Source organism: Dendrobates tinctorius, unplaced genomic scaffold, assembly GCF_039654945.1.
Source record: "Dendrobates tinctorius isolate UK_male_01 unplaced genomic scaffold, ASM3965494v1 ptg000044l, whole genome shotgun sequence".
Lineage (NCBI taxonomy): Eukaryota > Metazoa > Chordata > Amphibia > Anura > Dendrobatidae > Dendrobates > Dendrobates tinctorius.
Window position 1 is genome coordinate 15829558 of NW_027361712.1, and position 19309 is coordinate 15848866.

Consider the following 19309-nt stretch of genomic DNA (forward strand, 5'->3'; position numbering starts at 1 on the left):
GTACTGGATGGCCACAGGAAAACCAAGTTCACATTATTCTTTTGGTACTGCCATACTGTTTGCTTATGCATTGAATGCAAGCCCTGCCCTGCACCAAATTCACACGCACCCCAATAAGCCTTAGAACCAATGTACTGGATGGCCACAGGAAAACCATGTTCACATTATTCTTTTGGTACTCCCATACTGTTTGCTTATGCATTGAATGCAAGGCCTTCCCTGCACCAAAGTTACTTGCACCCCATTTAGCCTTTGAAGCCCTGTACTAGATAGCCACAGGAAAGCCAAGTTCACAATATTCATTTGGTACTGCCATACTGTTAGCCTATGCATTGAATGCAAGGCCTGCTCTGCCACAAAGTCACATGCACCCCAATAAGCCTTTGAAGCCACGTACTGGATGGCCATATGTAACCATATTTCCAAGTATTCACTTCGTAGTCCCATACTGTTTGCTTATGCATTGGTGCAGGGGCAGGCCTTGCATCCAAGTTACCTGCACCCCAATAAGCCTTTGAAGCCCCGTACTGGATGGCCACATGCAACCATAGTTCCAGTATTCACTTGGTACTCCTATACTGTTTGTTTATGCATTGAATGCAAGACCTACCCTGCACCAAAATTACATGCACCCCAGTAAGCCTTTGAAGCCACGTACTGGATGGCCACATGCAACCATAGTTCCAGTATTCATTTGGTACTCCTATACTGTTTGCTTATGCATTGAATGCAAGGCCTACACTGCACCAAAGTTACATGCACCCCAATAAGCCTTTGAAGCCACGTACTGGATGGCCACATGCAACCATAGTTCCAGTACTCACTTGGTACTCCCATACTATTTGCTTATGCATTGAATGCAAGGCCTGCCCTGCACCAAAGTCCCACACACCCCAATAATTCTTTGAACCCACGTACTGGATGGCCACAGGAAAACCAAGTTCACATTATTCATTTGGTACTCCCATACTGTTTGCTTATGCATTGAATGCAAGCCCTGCCCTGCACCAAAGTTACACGCACCACAATAACTCTTGGAACAGACTTAGAGGTGGGCCTCCTGAAAACAATGTTCCCATTATTAGGAAGTGGGTCTCCCATAGTGTTTGCCTATGCATTGAATGCAAGGCCTGCCAAATATTAGGAGGCACTCCAATGCCCCTTGAAAGAGACAGAGGAAGGCTTCATAAAAAAATTCCCATTATAAAGGAACGGGTCTCCTTTACTTGGAATGCCCTTTCACTAAGTGTATGGGTTGACAAACATCTCTGTGAGGTACATACTTTTTTAAAAAATTTTTGCGGGCATCATAAACACCCTTTCACAAAACTAGAGTGACTGTAGCATCACAGAACACGTTCTCCCTCGTATTCTAGTGGTGGTGGTCTGGTGGATGTTGAGGTGGAGGATGACAACAAATCGGCAAAATCAGGAAGCGTAAGAAGCGCATACCCATGTGTGGGTGTGAAGAGGTGCATGGGGAATAAACCTCCCAAAAAAAGACTGTATTGGAGGTTTTGTTTCGCTGTTATCATTCGGCGGTGTATAGAAGTCTGGCCCAATCAGCCTGTCTGCATTTTCAGTTGACAAGCGAATGCGCTTATCAGTTATAATTCCACCAGCGGCACTAAAAACCCGCTCTGACAAAACGCTAGCGGCAGGGCAGGACCTCCCAAGGCGTAGAGAGCCAGTTCATGCCACGTGTCCAGCTTGTATACCAAATGATTAAAAGGCATGGAGGACGTTGGTACGGTCAGCAAGATACTCCCTCAGCATCTTCCAAAACATTCCATTCCTTGTGACATTATCCTGCGCCTCTGGGCCAGGGTGATGGGAGGGTCTGAGAAAACTCTCCCAGAACTTTGCCAGTGTTCCCCTGCCTCTGCTGGACTGTTGTCTCTCATGCCTGTACTCCTTGGTTGTCCAACGAACTGTGACGTCTGCCGCCAGCGTTTTCACATGGGAATTTTTTTTTAATAATTCCGCTGCTGGTCCCTCTGGTACTGCACCATTTTAATAAACCTGTCTACCTCTGGAAGAAGAGATTAAAAGTTCTCCTTGTAGCATGGGTCTAGAAGTGTCACCAACCAGTAATGAGTGTCACCGTAAATTTTCAGAATGCGAGGGTCACGGGAAAGGCAGTGCAACATAAAGTTAGCCATGCGTGCCAGACTGATAACAGGCAAGCCTTCCGTGTCCTCACCAACAGGATGATTGACCATGGTGTCCTCCTCCTCCCTGACCTCAGGCCATCCACGCTGAACAGACGGTATGACAGTTGTGCTTGTAGTACCATCTATAGCGCATGAAAGTAGCTCCTGTTCTTCCTCCTCCTTCTCTTCCTCATTGTCAACGAATCCACATTGGGATGACATGAGGCTGGGCTGTGTGTAATCAGCCTGTATAGTTCCTTGCTCCCTGTCCTCATGCTCCGCCTGCAATGCATCCTCTTTCATTGTGAGCAGAGAGCTATTCAGAATACAGAGAAGCGGGATTGTGACGCTAATTATGGCATCATCGCCGCTCACCATCTTGGTGGATTCTTCAAAGTTTTGGAGGATGGTACATATGTCAGACATCCATGTCCACTCCTGAGGTCTTATGTGTAAAGTCTGACCTGATTAACGACGGCCTTGTTGATGCTGATAGTCAACAACTGCCCTCTTCTGCTCACAAATCCTTTCCAACATATGCAGTGTAGAGTTCCAACGCGTGGGGACATCACACACCAGTCGGTGAACTGGAAACTGCAAATGCGGCTGGAGCTGACTTTCTAAAATGGGCACACAAGCGGATCCGGCAGCTCTGGGTAGCTTTTGAGAATCTGGCACTGGATTGCTTTGGAATAAAATAATCAGGATTAAGATGCAAAAAAAAAACATTCCTAGCTACTGATACCTGGAGCTAGGTATATATGTAATAGGCAACAGCAGACAGTAATGGACCACTTTGATGTATGCAATGATATCTATATACCCACATACAGTGCCTGCATGCCTTGCACTGATGTGTATCTATGCACATACACTCCCTGCCTACCTAGCACTGCAATTTATATACCCCGTAATTAGTCCTTAGAAGGACTTGGTTTAGCTGGATATGTGGATTCAACAATGGTATACCCACACTAACTAATAAAAGCACAAATCTCTCCCTGTCTCAGCAGCAGCTCTCCCTACACTGATTCCGGACGTCACTGTGACAACCAGGGAGGCTGCAGGTCTCTTATAGACCTGATGACGCTGTGCAGCCAGCCAATCACTGTAATACCACAACAAAGATGGCTGCGGCATTACAGTGCGTGGCAGACAATCCATGCATGTTGACTGGTGCTCTAAAGAGCGCCAAAGTTGTAGGGCGGAGACCCGAGCTCCCGCTGAATAATCCCGGAAATGCTCGGTGCTCGCTGAGTACCGCGAGTATAGTATGCTCGCTCATCACTAATCATTACTGAAAATAGGGATAGGGATTTTGGCCTCAGGTTTTTTTCAGCTATTTTCTGAAAATAGAGATAGATATGGGTCTAATGAAAGACCCATGTCCTCCTCCTACTGACACTAAGCTAAACTGATTAACTTGGTGTCAGTTGTTGAGGTGTACACTGCTGGGAAGTAGCTAATTTTTTGTGCTTAGTGTCAGCCTCAATGTCAATGAAGCGATAGAGAAAGCGGAGCCATTTAATTATGTAGTGTTTGTGTGAGTATGCGGTTCGAAGTAGCTGAAATATGTGTCCAAATGTTTAATGAGTTTTCTAATACATAGCTATCCAATGGTTTAATGCAGGTAGTAAAATTGAGCAGTACCTCCCCACCTTGATGGAGCGGATATTGAAGTCACTAAGCAACTCGGATAATGTCAGATTGAAGGAACTCTCAGTGAGCGCTCTGGGTGCCATTGGTGAGTATGCATTCTTCTTCTTTTTTTTTTTCACCCAGTGCGTCACTTTTTACAACATTTTTGAGTCCTGCAACCAATCTACATTTTGTCAGGGTTTGCCTTTTGCTGCAAATTTAAACTTTCTTTCTTTTATTTTTCAGCCAGTGGAGCTGAGAAATTGCTCTGCCCATATTTTCCATCCATAATGGAAGTATTGAAAGTTCATTTGACGCAAACAACCGAGGAAGGAAGACCTATTCAGATTCAGTGTTTACGTGAGTGGATGGGAGTAGAGTGGGTAGATATGTTCTGAACTGTTCACTTGTTCATACTCAGCAGGTCCTTTTTTTATTTTTCTTCCATGAACTAATCTATCTTAATCTATTGTCAGAAACCCTTGGGGTTCTGGTGGACACTCTAGGTAAAGAAACATTCTTGCCATTGGCTGAAGACTGCTGCCTCCTAGGACTCAACTTATGTGACAGAATTGATGACCCAAATATGAGAAGCTGTGCGTAAGTTATACCACACAATATAGGACAAACTGGTTGCAAATGCTATCAAAAATAAATTGGTCCCTAAATTTTTAGCCTTTGAACCCCAAATTTCCGAAGGGATTTTATTTAATTTGTAACCATTTCACGCCACTTGGAACTTTTTTCTTGTTTTTTTTTCACAATATTATATGGAAAAGATGAATAGTGTCATTCAAAACTGCAACTGGTTCCACAAAATAAAGAAGTCGTGAAGGGGCTTTAAGTATTGCATTTGTAATTTGTTTTGTTACAGCTATGGCCTATTTGCCGCTCTTTCTGGAGTTATGGAAGCTAATATTTCTCACCATCTGGAAAAAATTACAACTATGATGTTGCTGTCTTTAAAGTCAAGGGAAGGAATAGTGGTGAGTTTAGATTAGAAGAACTATTTACATGTATCTTCAGTTCCAAATGACTGCATCCTGGAGAAGGTATTACTGCTGTAACACCTAGAACCTCTGTGAACTGAGGGTAGATAACCATAAATGCAGCATGATTCACCAAGTCTACAGGCTACCAGAGGGGGAGAAGGATGCTGCTTCATGCTATTTACATTCCATAGTTGCAAGGTGTGGGGACTTTATTTGTATTTTTGTTTTTTTGTTTTTTAAAGTTCATCCAAATACAGGTCTATTGTCCTAGAAATAGACTTACATACAAAAATCTTAGCTCATGTAGCTTTATATGGTTGTGTGTTTGTATCTATCTATAATATTTAAAAAACTTGTTTGCACCTAGAATAAATCCCCTGTTTATTTACTCTTTTATTCCAAAAGATCCAATATAATGAGAATCGCACCTTCATGTTGTTTGATGATGAAGCAGATGAAGAGGATGTTGTCCTTCACGATGAAGGAGATGACGATAGAGATCCAGACATTGAAGGGTATTCTGAATTTTCTTGTTTATAGCGAACTATCAGTTTTTTCATGCTTTCTAAATCATCTTGTTTTGGAAAAATGATTGACACGTCTCTCTCTATGTACACTCATGGAAGAGACCTGATAATCAATTAGTGTGGTGTTGGGAGAAGCTGCTTGGAAAAGATGCACCTGATCATTTCAGAGAAAACTTTTGCTGGAGCTGTCGTGCAACTAGCTTCTAATTCATACTGTCCATGTTTTGGGCCCCATAAATCAGTTGACAGGTTTCCTTTAACCCCTTTCTGACATCTGATGTAATAATCTGTCCCTGTGCATATTTGACCAGGGACGGATTATTACGTCATCGCGATGACACACGGGCTGTGCACGGGCGAACGCCGCCGGTTATCAGCTGATGCTGACAGCTGACACCCGGCACTAAGTACCAGGAATGGTCACGAACCTCTCCGGCACTTTAACGAACCTCTCCGGCACTGTGATCGCAGCATTACGGAAGCCGGCAGAAGGCTGACAGCCCCTCTGCCTTTGGATCGGAGACCCTGTGGCGTGATGCGGGATACCAACCGTTGCCATGGTGACCCAATGTCGTCATGACCACATCCGGGTCACCAGAGCCAGCAAAGCTGCTAGATCATGCTCGGAGCATGATCAGCAACTTTCTCTGTCAGTGCAGAGCTGACAGTTTGCACAGTATCAGGATGCTGCTGCATCCCCATACTATACAAGCGATCAGCCTGCAAAAAATGATAGTCACATAGTGGAACAAAGTAAAAAAAAAGTAACAAAATAAAAAAAAATATAAAAATGTTTTTGAAATAATTGCAAAAACATAAAAAAATCATTAATATATCCATAAATAAATATTTGTATGAAAAAAATATAAACAATAAAAGTGCACATATTTGGTATTGCTGCGTCTGCAACGACCCGACCTATAAAATTGTCCCACTAGTTAACCCCTTCAGTGAAGACCACAAAAAAGGCAAAAAACTGCTTTATCATACTGCCGAACTAAAAGTGGAATAAAACGCGATCAAAAAGACAAATCTAGATAAACATGGTACTGCTGAAAGCGGCATCTTGTCCTGCAAAAAATAAGCTGTAATACAGCTCCATCAGCAGAAAAATAAAAAAGTTATAGCTCTCAGAATAAATTGATGCAAAAATAATTATTTTGTCTATAAAAGTTTTTATTGTGTAAAGGTGACAAAACATAAAAAAAACTATATAAATGAGGAATCGTTGTAATCGTACTGACCCAAAGAATAAAGCTGCCTTATCAATTTTACCACACTCAGAACGGCATAACCCCCTCCACCCAAAAAAAAAAAAAAATTCCTGAATTGCTGGATTGCTCCGTGGGCCAAAATAAGAAAAAATTGTAGCTCTCAAAATGTGGTGATGCAAAAACTATTTTTAGCAATAAAAAGCGTATTTTAGTGTGTGATAGCAGCCAAACTGGTATAATTGTGGTATCACTGTAATCGCACCGACCCGAAGATAAAGTATAAAGTTGCCTAATCACATACTCTGCACGAGAAACTACGTAAAAAGTAAATAAAATCCAATTCTTCACCTGCTGTTGATTTTTTTTTTTTCATTTGCCCCCCAAAGATCGCTGTAAGGCTCGGCGCACATTTATATTATGCTGAGCGGTTTCCGTGTAAATGTCTGAAATACGTGATTCAAACGGAACCTCTGGCGCAAGATTCCCTAAAATGAGGCAGGTGGCGGCACTGTGGACGCTGTCTGACCTGTGATCCGGTAGCGTCCGACTTTTTAGGATTGCATAAAATTGCTGTCGGCCACAGTTTTGTGCACTTCTCAAAAAAAGGACACCACTGAACACTGGTCAGACGGAGGCCAGAGTAACTCGCTGCTTCATTATAGTGAATGGTCCCTCGGGGTTTCATCTGAATCACGTCACTAGGAGATTTAGATGGAAACCACAAAGTAAGTGGTCAGTGTAGAGCACAGAATAAATGTGATTCCAAACTTCCATGTTACTGGTAGTACAAAGGCTAAGGAAAAGCGAAATTGCTCCATAACCCTCCAAAAGAAATTCAGCAAGTTTTGTGCTCCCAAATCCAATTGCCCCCTCCCTTCTGAGCCCCACAGTGTATCTAAACCACATATAGCGAGAGCCCGCCTAACTTGTCTACAGAAGCACGGGCTGGGCATAACGTACTGGTCACTACAACGGCATTTTGCAATTTTCACTTGGCTAAATTCATTGCTGCTTGTTTCTGGAAAATACCCATGGAGTCAAAATCATCACTACCCCTGTAGATAAATTCCCAAATGGGAATAATTTCCAAAATAAGGTCACTTGAGGGGGATTCTGCTCCTCTAGCAATAATGGGCTCTGTATATAGAGTCCTCAAACTGTTCTAGGAAAATCTGCACTCCAGGAGGCAAATAGCACTCTGTTCCTCAAGAGTCTCTCCGTATGGCTAAATAGTACTGTACAGCCACATATTGGGTATTGCCACGTTCAGTAGAAATTGTGGGACAAATTATGGTGCCATTTTTACCCACTTCTTGTGTGAAAATGTAAAATCCTGGGGTATAATATTCTATGACACACCCGTCGTGTCAATATGATCACGGCACCCCTAGAGGAATTCTTTGAGAGGTGTACTTTATAAATGGGGTCATTTATGGGTGTTCTGCTTTTCTGGCACCTCATGGGCTCTAAAGTTCCTATTAGCCCATAGAAAAATTAAAAACTTGGGGCTAAAACAGCATTTTATTGGTAAAAATGTAATTTATTCTTTCTTCACCTATCAAAGCTATAAAATTCTATGAGGCACATGTGTCAATATGATCACTGCACCCCTAGATGAATTCACTGGGGATTGTAGTTTGTAAAATGAGTTCACATATTGGGGGCTCTACCAGTGTAACATGGCACCCTTAGACCATTCCAGCAAAATCTGGACTCCAATATGGCGCGCCTCCCCTTCTGAGCTTTCTGTTGTGCCTCGAAAGTAGTATTTCCCCACATATGGGGCATCAGCATGCTCAGGAGAAATTACAAATTATATGGTACAATTTCGCCTGTTACCCTTATGAAAATGCAAAATTTTGGGCTAAAAACATATTTGTGGGGAAAATTTGTTTTTCTCTTCGCCACGACAGCACCCACTGAGAGAGTGGACCTGCCCATAGGAACAGGAAACCTACAGAATAAAAGAGGCGGTCCCCCTTGTCTCCTCAGTTGGTTTCCTTTTCCTACGGCAACCTGCAGAGAAAAAGAAGAATACCTGGTCCTGTGCATGCCGACTGTGAGAACGGCAGGGGCTGTGACGCCAGAAGCAGCGTCAGGGGAGCCCTGCCGGTCAGAGTCCCCCCTCGTCTGGCAATAGATTCATGAGGACACCTGGATCTGGGGACGGCCGTCTGGGCTCACGAGGAACGCGGTGCAGGGCAGGCACAAAGGCTGAGTGCAAGCGGCAGCCGCCCAGCGACTCCATCGGGTAATGCTTCCGGGTGGCGGCCGCACATGCACATCTGCCAGTTCGGCGTTCCGGAACCGGAAGTGCTCAGAGCGCTTCTGGAGGTCTGGGGAGGCTTTCTCAAGGGTGGCAAATAATAAAATCTGGTGGCTCCGGGGGGAGCAGTGTGCTAAGATGTCTTCCCCAGAAGAGTCTGAGATGTATCCACCAGCGGTGCAAGTGCAGGCACACAACAGTCCTAAGAAGAGCAGGGGGCACTCCAAAGAGGGCGGCTCCACTGACAGGAGTCTGCAGAGAAAAATGGCTGATCGGTCCAGAACTTGTGATGTGCCTTGCCTCCAGAACCGGTACCATATGGCAAGCTTCACTGGGTGAATGTAAATTGACTCTGCCTATTAAGCTGATTCCCCTTCTTTCTGTGTACCTCCCTTTCAGGCTTAGAAAACAAAAAAATCCAAGCAAAAAGAGTGTGCTTTGTGTGCGAGGCCCCTTCCTGACACCTATCCTAAAAGACTGTGCCAGAGGTGTGTCTGCCAGACATTACAAGGGGAGGCTGTGGTTGCATCTGCTGATATACAGATGATGATTAGAGAAGAGCTCTTGGCCTTAAATCGGTATAGCAGACCTAAGAAAACTAGTTTCAAGAGGAAAAATGTTACCCCTGTCTCCAGTTCAGATTCCGGTAGTGACCAGTTCTGGTCCTCTGGACTGGCTGATTCATCATCATCATTATCATCTGATGAGACAGAACCTTCTTGTTTGCCTATTGAGAGTATAGACAACTTCGTGAAGTCAGTAAGGAATACCATGGGGTTCTCGGACGCAAAAGAAGCCAGATCTATGCAGGACATTGTTTGCGGGTCTCTCACAAAAGAAGAAGCGATCCTTCCCGGTTATCGCAGCAGTGAAGGAATTGGTAAAGAAGGAATGGGACAAGCAGGGTCAGCGAGGGTTCCTTCCTTCATCTTCTAAGAGAAGGTATCCGTTTAGCGATGACGAGTTAACATTCTGGTCAAAGGTCCCCAAAGTGGATGCAGCAGTGGCCTCGACGTCTAAACAGTCTGTCCTGCCTGTGGTAGATGCGAGGGTTCTATCTCACCCGCTAGACCACAAAGCAGAGACATTACTCGAGGTTATAGGAGTCTTGTACCGGAGCCTTTAAACCGGCTATATCCAGCACATGCACAGCGAGGTCCATGCTAGTTTTGGTGGACCAGCTGGAGGAGCAGATCAAGAAAGGAGTGTCTCGGGAGAGGTTGTTATCCTCTATTTCATTGATCAGTGGAGGTACTGCGTTTCTAGCTGACGCATCTGCGGACTCCCTTCGCCTGACGGCTAGGTCAGCTGGTCTGGTTAATTCTGCTCGTTGTGCTCTTTGGCTGGAAAGGTGATGCGCAATCAAAGGCTAAGTTATGCGCAATCCCATGCCAGGGTGAGTTCCTGTTCGGCAAGGCAGGAGAGAGAAAGAAGGGGTTCCTTAAGGCCCCTTTCACATATCAGTTTTTTGGCGTCAGTCATAATCCATCGGATCGACAGATCCGTCGCAGATTGTGAAAAACTGATGTGACGGATCCTTTTTTTCGCCGGATCCGGCGAAAAAATGGATCCATCGCATCAGTTTTTTCATCCATTTCTTCCGTTTTTCGACGGATCCATTTTTTAAAAGCCGGCAATTCAGTCCACTGTACAGTAAAATCACACTGACATGAATCGAAAGAATAGATATATACGCATAGAGAATATATATATACACATATATACATGTCATTGAGACACATATATATTTATAGTTCATAGAGTTCTACATAGCATAACAGCAGCTAAATCAATTGCCGGCTTCTGTGAAATCATTACAGAATCCGACATGATATGACACATGGTCTACATATAGTAAACCATGTCATATCAAAACGATTTATGTATGTCAGTGTTTAATCAATTTAGCAGTTTGTGTTAGGAAAAATTTGGAATCCCAGGGGTTAAATTTAAGGCTATAATCTCGGAAAAAAATTGAGTGGGCTCCTGCGCAATTTTCTCCGCTAGAGAGAGTGAGGGCAGATATTAATAACCTAGAGAGGGACCATTGTTTTTGCGCCCCCTCCCCCCCCCTTTCCTCAGAAAAATCTGCCTCCAGCCACCCCAGAAAAGGCGCATCTATAAGATGCACCTTTTCTGGCACTTAGCCTCTCTATTCCCATGGGTTAATGTCACCTTGCTATTGAAAGATGACATTAAGCTGGGTTAATAATGGAGAGGTGTGAATAAGACACCTATCCATTATTAACCCTAGAATAGTAAAGGGTTAATAAAAGACACACACATTAATGAAACAATATTTTAATGAAATAAATAGTTTTTGAAAATTTATTATTCTGCTAATCCAAAAAAGCCCTTGTTCTGTAAAAAAAATTAAATAAAAAACCAACAATATACATACCTCTCCGCCGTACAGTCAGATCCCCCGCTGCAATCCATCACCAGAGGTTAACTGCAAACCACTGCAGAATGAATAAATTAATCTTTGCGCAAGCACCCTGGCTGACCGGAGATGAACTGATTAGCGTGGAAAGTTTCAGAACTTTTTCCCACGCTGTCAGTTCACCTCAGGTCAGCCGCGGACTCCGCGCAGCCTAACCGACTACCGCTGACTTCACTGAGGCTGCGCGGAGTCCCCGGTTGACTGGATCCTTCGCTGTCCGATTTTTCGACGGACACAAAAAACGTTGCTTTGTGCGTCGTGTCCGGTCGCTGGACAAATATTTTTTGACGGATCCGGCGAATGACGGACGAAATGTGAGGCCATCCGTCGCTAATACAAGTCTATGAGAAAAAAACGGATCCAGCGGCATCAGTTGCCTGATCCGTTTTTTTCAAAAAGTGACTGATGGCAAAAAACTGATATGTGAAAGCAGCATAACCAGTCTGCTCCATTCTACAGGAGAGCGTTCAGAAAGCGTCCATTTAATAGGAGAAAGCCTTATGAAAACTGGGATCGCTGGGACACAAAGGAGACCAAACAAAAAGGTGCCCTTTTTAATGGATCCTTTTCCAGAAAGAGTAACAGATTCCGTTAATCCTGACCCTCCAGTAGGTGGCAGATTAAAGTTTTTTTGGCACAGGTGGAAGGAGATCACATCTAATCCATGGATCCTGAGTTTAGTAATATATGGGTTGAAGTTGGATATTTCATCGAATTCCCCAGGATTCCTTTATAATGACCTCTCTGAAATCACCCGCACAATATAATAACAAGGGTTAGAACAGCGTTTAATAACGCTCAGCTGTCCTTAAGAGAAACGATGTCCCTCCTGGGGTCCCTTACCTTCTGCATTCCAGCGGTCCAATGGGCCCAGTTTCATACCAGGTGCCTGCAGCAGGAGATCCTTGGCGCAGAGGAATGCCTGCAGGGTCACCTCAGGGGAATAGTCACCTTGTCCGGGGAAGTGATAAAACTCCCTGTCCTGGTGGTTGGATAAGGACCATCTTTCTAGGGGGGATTCCATGGGTAGTAAAACCATCCAGGATAATTACTACTGATGCTAGTCCTGATGGATGGGGGGCTCACATGGGGGACAACCTGGCCCATGAGCAGTGGAACTTGAGGGAGGCGGATAACTCCTCAAATTTGAGGGAATTGAAAGCAGTCAGTCATGCGTTGCATCACTTTCTCCCACAGCTTTGGGGTTCTCGTGAGGATCTTGTCGGTCAATACCACGTCAGTCGCATATTTTAATCGGCAAGGGGGCACGCAATCAAAGAAGTTAATGTCTACTGCAGTGGAGATTTTCGAGCTGGCCGAAACCCATCTCTTGTCTCTCTCGGCCCTTCATATCAGGGGGGGTGGAGAATCTCAGAGCAGATTTCCTCACTCGTCATATGTTGCGTCAGGGAGAATGGGTTCTCAGCCACCAAATATTCAGGAAAATAGTGGACTTATGGAGGCTCCCGCAGATAGACTTGTTCGCCACCAGGCAAAACAGGCAGGTCCAGAGGTTTGCTTCCCTGAACACAGCAGATCAGCTGGAAATAGTGGACTCTCTTCAATCCCCTTGGCAGTTCAGTCTGGCGTATGCATTCCCACCGATGATAATGCTTCCACTGGTCTTCCGCAAGATCAGAGAGGAAGGAGTGAGGGTAATCCTCATTGCACCCTTCTGGCCCAAGAGACCTTGGTTCTCATGGCTCAGGGCCATGTCCATATGCGACCTCTGGATCCTCTCATCAGATCCGGACCTTCTCTCTCAGGGCCCATTTCTTCATCCTCAGGTTAAGGGTCTCCACTTGACGGCGTCGAACTTGAGGCACTTGATGAAATTAAGAGGGTTGTTTGACTACCTCCTGATTAACACCCTTCTGCAGAGTAGGAAGGAATCCACAACAAAAATATATAATAGAGTGTGGAGGAAGTTCCTTAATTATAAACGTCTGTGAGGCACCTGAGGGTTCATTGTGCTCACCACACATCTAGATTAGTTCCCTGAGGGGTCTAGTTTCCAAAATGGTGTTACTTGTGGGGGATTTTCACTGTTTAGGCACATCAGGGGCTCTCCAAACGCGACATGGCGTCTAATCTCAATTCCAGCCAATTTTGCGTTGAAAAAGTCAAATGGCGCTCCTTCCCTTCTGAGCTCAGCCATGCATCCAAACAGTGGTTTTCTCCCTCATATGGAGTATCGGCATGCTCAGGAGAAATTGCACATCAACTTTTGGGGTCCATTTTTTCCTCTACCCTTGTCAAAATATTACAATTTATATTTGAAGTAATTTTTTTGTGAGAAAAAGTTAAATGTTAATTTTTTTTTTGTCCACATTCCAAACATTCCTGTGAAGCACCAAAAAAGCTAATAAACTTCTTTTATGTGGTTTGGAGCACATTGAGGGGTGCAGTTTTTAGAATGGTTCACTCTTGGGTATCTTCTATCATATAGACCCTTCAAAGTCACTTCAAATATGATGTGGTCCCTAGAAAAAAATGATTTTGTAAATTTTGTTGGAAAAATGCAAAATCGCTGGTTAACTTTTAACCCTTATAACTTCCTAACAAAAAAAAAAATTTGGTTCCAAGATTGTGCTGATGTAATGTAGACGTTTGGGAAATCTTACTTTTTAACTATTTTGTGTGACATATATCTGTGATTTAAGGGAATGAAAATTCAAATTGCAAAATTTTTGCCAAATTTACGTGTTTTTCACAAACGCAAGTCGTACCAAAGATATTTTACCACTATCATGAAGTAAAATATGTCATGAAAAAACATTCTCAGAATCGCCACGATCCGTTGAAGCGTTCCAGAGTTATTACCTCATAAAGTGACACTGGTTAGAATTTTAAAAAATGACCTGGTCAGTAAGGTGCAAACCATCTTCGGGGTTAAAGGGAATCTGTCACCAGGTTTTTGCCACCTAATCTGAGAGCAGCATATTGAAGACACGGACTTGGATTTCAGCAATTTGTCACTTACTGAGCTACTTGTAGTAGTTTTGATAAAATTACTGTTATATTACGGTATATTCAGGAGCTCGGTATAACCCTGCCTCCAACAGTGGCAACCTTTTGCCTATGCACAGTGTACAATCATTGTATGGTTGAGGTTATATAGAGCTCGTTATTTAGAGAACTGCTAAATCTGCATCAGAGAAATCAGTCATTTTATCAAAATAATAACAAGCAAACCAGCAAGTAACATATCGCTGTAATCCGACAATCTGCCCTTGCATCGTGCTACTCTCAGATGGGTAGCAAAAATTCCCTTGAAAGCAATGCTCTGAGTGGCAGAAAATGGAAAAACTTAACTTTCTCCTACGCTTCATTGGGGTCACAGAGACAGTGGGTGTTATGCTGCTTGCCACTAGGAGGACACTAAGCAAACCAGAAAAAAAGTTAACTCCTCCCCTGCAGTATACACCCTCTCGCTGGATGAGATATCTCCAGTTCATGCTTAGTGTCTGTACGAGGCACTTGGGTCTGGTTTCAGACCCCACCGTTTTTATTTTATTTTTGAATTTTCTGTAAAAAAATTTTTTTTTTAATTAACGGAGTAAAGGGGGCGACGGTTCCTTCCTACGGCCCGCTCTATCCCGAACCAACAACAGGCAAACACGCGGAGTATTCCTCCACGTACACTTTCCTGCGACGTTTGGGGCTGATTCCTCTGGCAAAGTTCCGGTAATCCACGGATATGAGGGCAGGCGCACGGATTGGAGAAGACTGGACGGTGCTTCCGAAGGCCCTGAATCATCCCCATAGCTCTCCATCCCCCTACCATAGGGAGGATCGATTGAGCATGCCCCTTTAAGAACTCCTCCAGCTCTGCTACATCAGCCCAGGAGGATGAGAGCCTGCATGGATTGCGAGGACTGCTAGGCCGCAATTTAAATAGCACCGCCCCGGCGCCTACCGCGGGTAGGCTCAAAAATTTAGCCCCTGGCTTTTCCGGCCTACTAGGCCGCAATTTGAATAGTGCTGCCCGCGCTATTATCGCCACCCCCTCGTCCTGGCGCCTTTCATCCTTGACGAGACGCGCAATTCTAATCTTGGGGGCCATGTCTTTTTACCTCAGCCTGCTCTGAACACGAGCTGTGAGGCGTGCATTCTGCCGGATACCGGGTGACACCACAGGGCTACCGCTATTCCTCCCGGGGGACACAGCACAGGACCGGGTAAGCTGCATCTGCCCTCAGATTAAAGCTTAACCCCTTCCCGGAACATTCCCTGCAGCTGCAGACCAGACTCTGCCGTTAACCCTTTCAGGAGCGCTATTTCTCAATCTAAGGAGGCTAAACGGGCTGCTAAAAAGCACACTGCGTTTTTTACCGTGTGTACCACTTGCAAGTCAGCATTACCCAGTGCACAGACTAATCCGTTATGCACGGACTGCGCCCCGGCCTGCGCCACGACCTGCGCTCAATCGCCCCTCGCCGCCGCTGCTGATGGGCCTCCTGCGTTTAGTACTCCTGAGTGGGCTGCGTCCCTGTCACGGTCGGTGGAGTCTCTGACCCAGGCTATAGTCTCCCTCCGGAAGGACTCTTTAAGCCAGAAGGCGTCCTTACCCCCCAAGGAAGGCTCTGGCGTCGGCCGGGAACCGTCCACCAGCAGGGGTCGTACTCGTTCAAGGGATGGTCAGGTCCCTAGAAAGCGGACCCATGACGCGTCCCCTAGTCCCGTTCGCGCCTCAGCATCTGCGACTCCTGTCTCTCTCCCTCCCTCTCCTGGAGTTGTCAGCGAGCACGACTGAAACGTCAGCCCCTCAGAATCCCCTAACTGATCAAGAGTCGCTTGATTCTCTTATAGAATCAGTCAACAAGATTCTGAAGTTGGATGAGGATAATGTTCCCGCTCCAGCACATCCTATATCACTTAAGAAAACCAAGCGTGTGCGCAGATTATTTACCAGCCATCCGGACTTTAAGGAAATTGTCCAGAAACAATGGGATCGTCCGCATAAGCGGTTCACAGGGCAAAAGTCTACTCAGGCTAAATACCCTTTTGATCCAGACTTAATGAAGGATTGGTTACAGTCCTCTCCGGTGGATTTTGTAGTGGACGCCTCTTTTGATGCCGCCAATTGCGCTGCTCAAACTGCCGCTAATGCGATCTCCATTAGAAGAGCCCTATGGCTCCGCGACTGGCGGAAGCCACATCTAAAAGATCGTTGACGTCTCTCTCCTTTCAAACGGGTCGTCTTTTTGGAGAGAAACTGGATCAGCTCATTTCTGATGCTACCGGGGGAAAAAGTAAATTCCTTCCTCAACAAAAGGCTATTCGGCCGTTTCGCAACCAACAGCCGACGCGCTTTCAATCTTTTCGCAACAATTCCGGTTGGACCTCCTCTATCTTCTCTTCCTGATCAGGCCTAGGGCTTCTGGATCTAGGGGAGCCAGATCTCATAGATCTACCCAATGACTTGTTGCGGTATCCGGCGCACATCGACAGAGTAGGCGGTCGCCTACTTTCCTTCAGCCACACCTGGCTGGCAGCCGTCCACGACAAGTGGGTCAGGGAGCTGGTGTCCTCCGGATATAAGATAGAATTTTCTTCTCCCCCTCCAACTCTTTTTCCTTTCCTCTCCCCCCAAGGGAAACACAAGAGCCTTCCTTTGGGCTGTTCAGGCTCTCTTAAGGGACGGAGTCATCATTCCAGTCCCTCATCACAAAAGGTTCAGAGGATTTTATTCAAACCTTATTGTGGTTCCAAAGAAGGATGGGACGATGCGACCCATTCTGGATCTCAGACTGTTAAATCAGTTTGTCAGGGTACGGCGATTCCAAATGGAATCTCTCCGATCAGTTGTTGCTTCCATGGAAAAAGGATAGTTCCTAGCATCCATTGACATCAAGGACGCTTACCTTCACATTCTGATCTGCCCGTCCCACCAGCAGTTCCTGCATTTTGCAATTCACGAGGAACACTTCCAGTTCGTTGCCTTGCCCTACGGACTCGCCACTGTCCCCAGGGTCTTTACCAAGGTCATGGCGGCTGTCGTGGCCATTCTCCACTCTCGGGGAGTAGTGGTGTTACTGTATCTGGACGACTTGCTCATCAAGGGTCCGTCCGTTCCAGCTTGCGAGGAATCCGTGGAGATAATCGTAAATACACTTTCGTTCCTGAGGTGGAAGATAAACTTCAAAAAGTCTTCCCCGAAACCGGCTCAGCAGATTTCCTTTTTAGGAATGATCTTGGACACTTCCCGCGGGTTAGTCATTCTCCCTCCAGAAAAGATGCAAGCCTTACAACAGGCAGTGCGGACTCCTTCCCGACCAGCTTCTCACCCCATTCGTTTCAGCATGAGAGTTCTTGGAAAGATGGTGGCTGCGATGGAAGCAGTTCCATTTGCACAGTTCCATCTCCGTCCCTTACAACATGCATTGCTGTTAGCTTGGGACAAGAACCCGTTGTCCCTGGACCGTCGGATCCTTCTGTCCCTGCGGGTCAGGCAAGCCCTCAGGTGGTGGGCAGTGATGTCCTCCCTGAATCATGGGAGGTCTTTTCTCCCAGTAAGATGGTTGGTAGTAACCACCGACGCAAGTCTTCTCAGCTGGGGTGCGGTCTTTCGTCACCACACAGCACAGGGTCGTTGGTCGACCCGAGAGTCACGTCTCCCCATCAACATTTTGGAGATACGAATGATCAGATTTGCTCTACGGAGTTTCCACCATCTCCTCGCAGGTTACCCCATCAGGATCCAATCCGACAACGCCACGGCTGTAGCGTATATCAATCGCCAGGGAGGTACCCGGAGCAGGATGGCCATGCACAAAGTGAGTCACATCCTCCATTGGGCCGAGACCAACCATTCGCCTATCTCAGCAGTTCACATCACTGGCTTAGAAAATTGGGCAGCAGATTTTCTCAGTCGCCAAGGCATTGCCTCGGGAGAGTGGTTTCTTCATCTGGAAGTCTTTCAGCAGATTTGTCATCGTTGGGGGTCTCTGGATGTGGACCTCATGCCCTCCAGACTAAACAACAAGGTGTCTCGGTTCATTGCCTTATCGCGCGATCCATGCGCCATCGGAGCGGACGCCTTAGTTCTGCCATGGCACCGGTTCCGGCTCCCGTATATCTTTCCCCCTCTTCCCTTGCTTCCGAGGGTCATCAAGAAGATCAGAGCGGAGGGTGTACCAGTGATCCTAGTCGCGCCAGATTGGCCGCGCCGAGCATGGTATGCAGAACTAATACAACTAGTCGCAGACATCCCCTGGCGATTTCCAGATCGCACGGATCTGCTCTCTCAGGGCCCGGTTTACCACCAGAACTCTGGGGCTCTGTCTTTGACGGCGTGGCCGTTGAATCCTGGATTTTAGCACAGGCTGGGTTCTCTCACAACGTGATTTCCACCATGATTAGTGCTAGGAAGCCTGTGTCCAGGCGTATCTATCACCGCACCCGGAAAACCTTCTTTTCAAGGTGCAAGGATCATGGTCGATCCCCTCTGGTGTTCTCCATTCCTGCCATATTGGAGTTCCTTCAATCCGGATGAAAATCATCTTAGCTCGCTCAAGGGCCAAATTTCGGCCTTGTCAGTTCTTTTCCAGCACAAAATTGCCACCAAACCTCAGGTCAAGACGTTCATTCAAGAAGTTTCCTATGTGGCGCCTCCTTATTGAAGGCCATTGGAATCATGGGACCTTAACCTGGTTCTCAGGGCCTTACAGGAGGCTCCTTTCGAACCGCTGCAGGACGTGTCATTGACCGTCATCTCTTGGAAAGTGGTTTTTCTAGTGGCAATTACGTCAATCAGACGAGTTTTGGAATTGGCAGCCCTGTCCTGCCGTTATCAGTTTCTGAATTTTCATCAGGACAAGGTAGTTCTCAGGATGTCCCTGTCCATCCTGCCCAAGGTCGTCTCCTCTTTCCATCTCAACGAGGAAATTGTTTTGCCTTCCTTTTGTCCGGCGCCAGTCCATCGCATTGAGAAGGCCCTCCACACCCTGGATGTGGTTAGGGCGCTGAGACTGTACATCTCGTGGACGGCTCCCTTCCGCAAATCAGATGCCCTGTTGATACTTCCAGAGGGGCATAGGAAGGGTCTAGCCGCTTCAAAAGCAACGCTAGCCA

The 19309-nt window shown here is 45.9% G+C and overlaps 1 protein-coding gene and 1 long non-coding RNA gene across 4 annotated transcripts in view; one reads left to right on the plus strand and one right to left on the minus strand.

Annotated features, from left to right (window-relative positions):
* Window positions 1-19309, plus strand: part of IPO4 (importin 4) — a 420928-nt gene that overhangs the window by 197262 nt on the left and 204357 nt on the right. For all 3 annotated transcript variants that reach the window (XM_073575360.1, XM_073575361.1, XM_073575362.1), the window contains 5 exons: window positions 3784-3897; window positions 4038-4151; window positions 4268-4391; window positions 4666-4777; window positions 5189-5298. In XM_073575360.1, the coding sequence (XP_073431461.1) occupies window positions 3784-3897; window positions 4038-4151; window positions 4268-4391; window positions 4666-4777; window positions 5189-5298 (574 nt within the window). The remainder of the gene's footprint in view (window positions 1-3783; window positions 3898-4037; window positions 4152-4267; window positions 4392-4665; window positions 4778-5188; window positions 5299-19309) is intronic.
* LOC141089083 (uncharacterized) overlaps window positions 1-19309 on the minus strand; it is a 249028-nt gene that overhangs the window by 119225 nt on the left and 110494 nt on the right. The window lies entirely within an intron of this gene.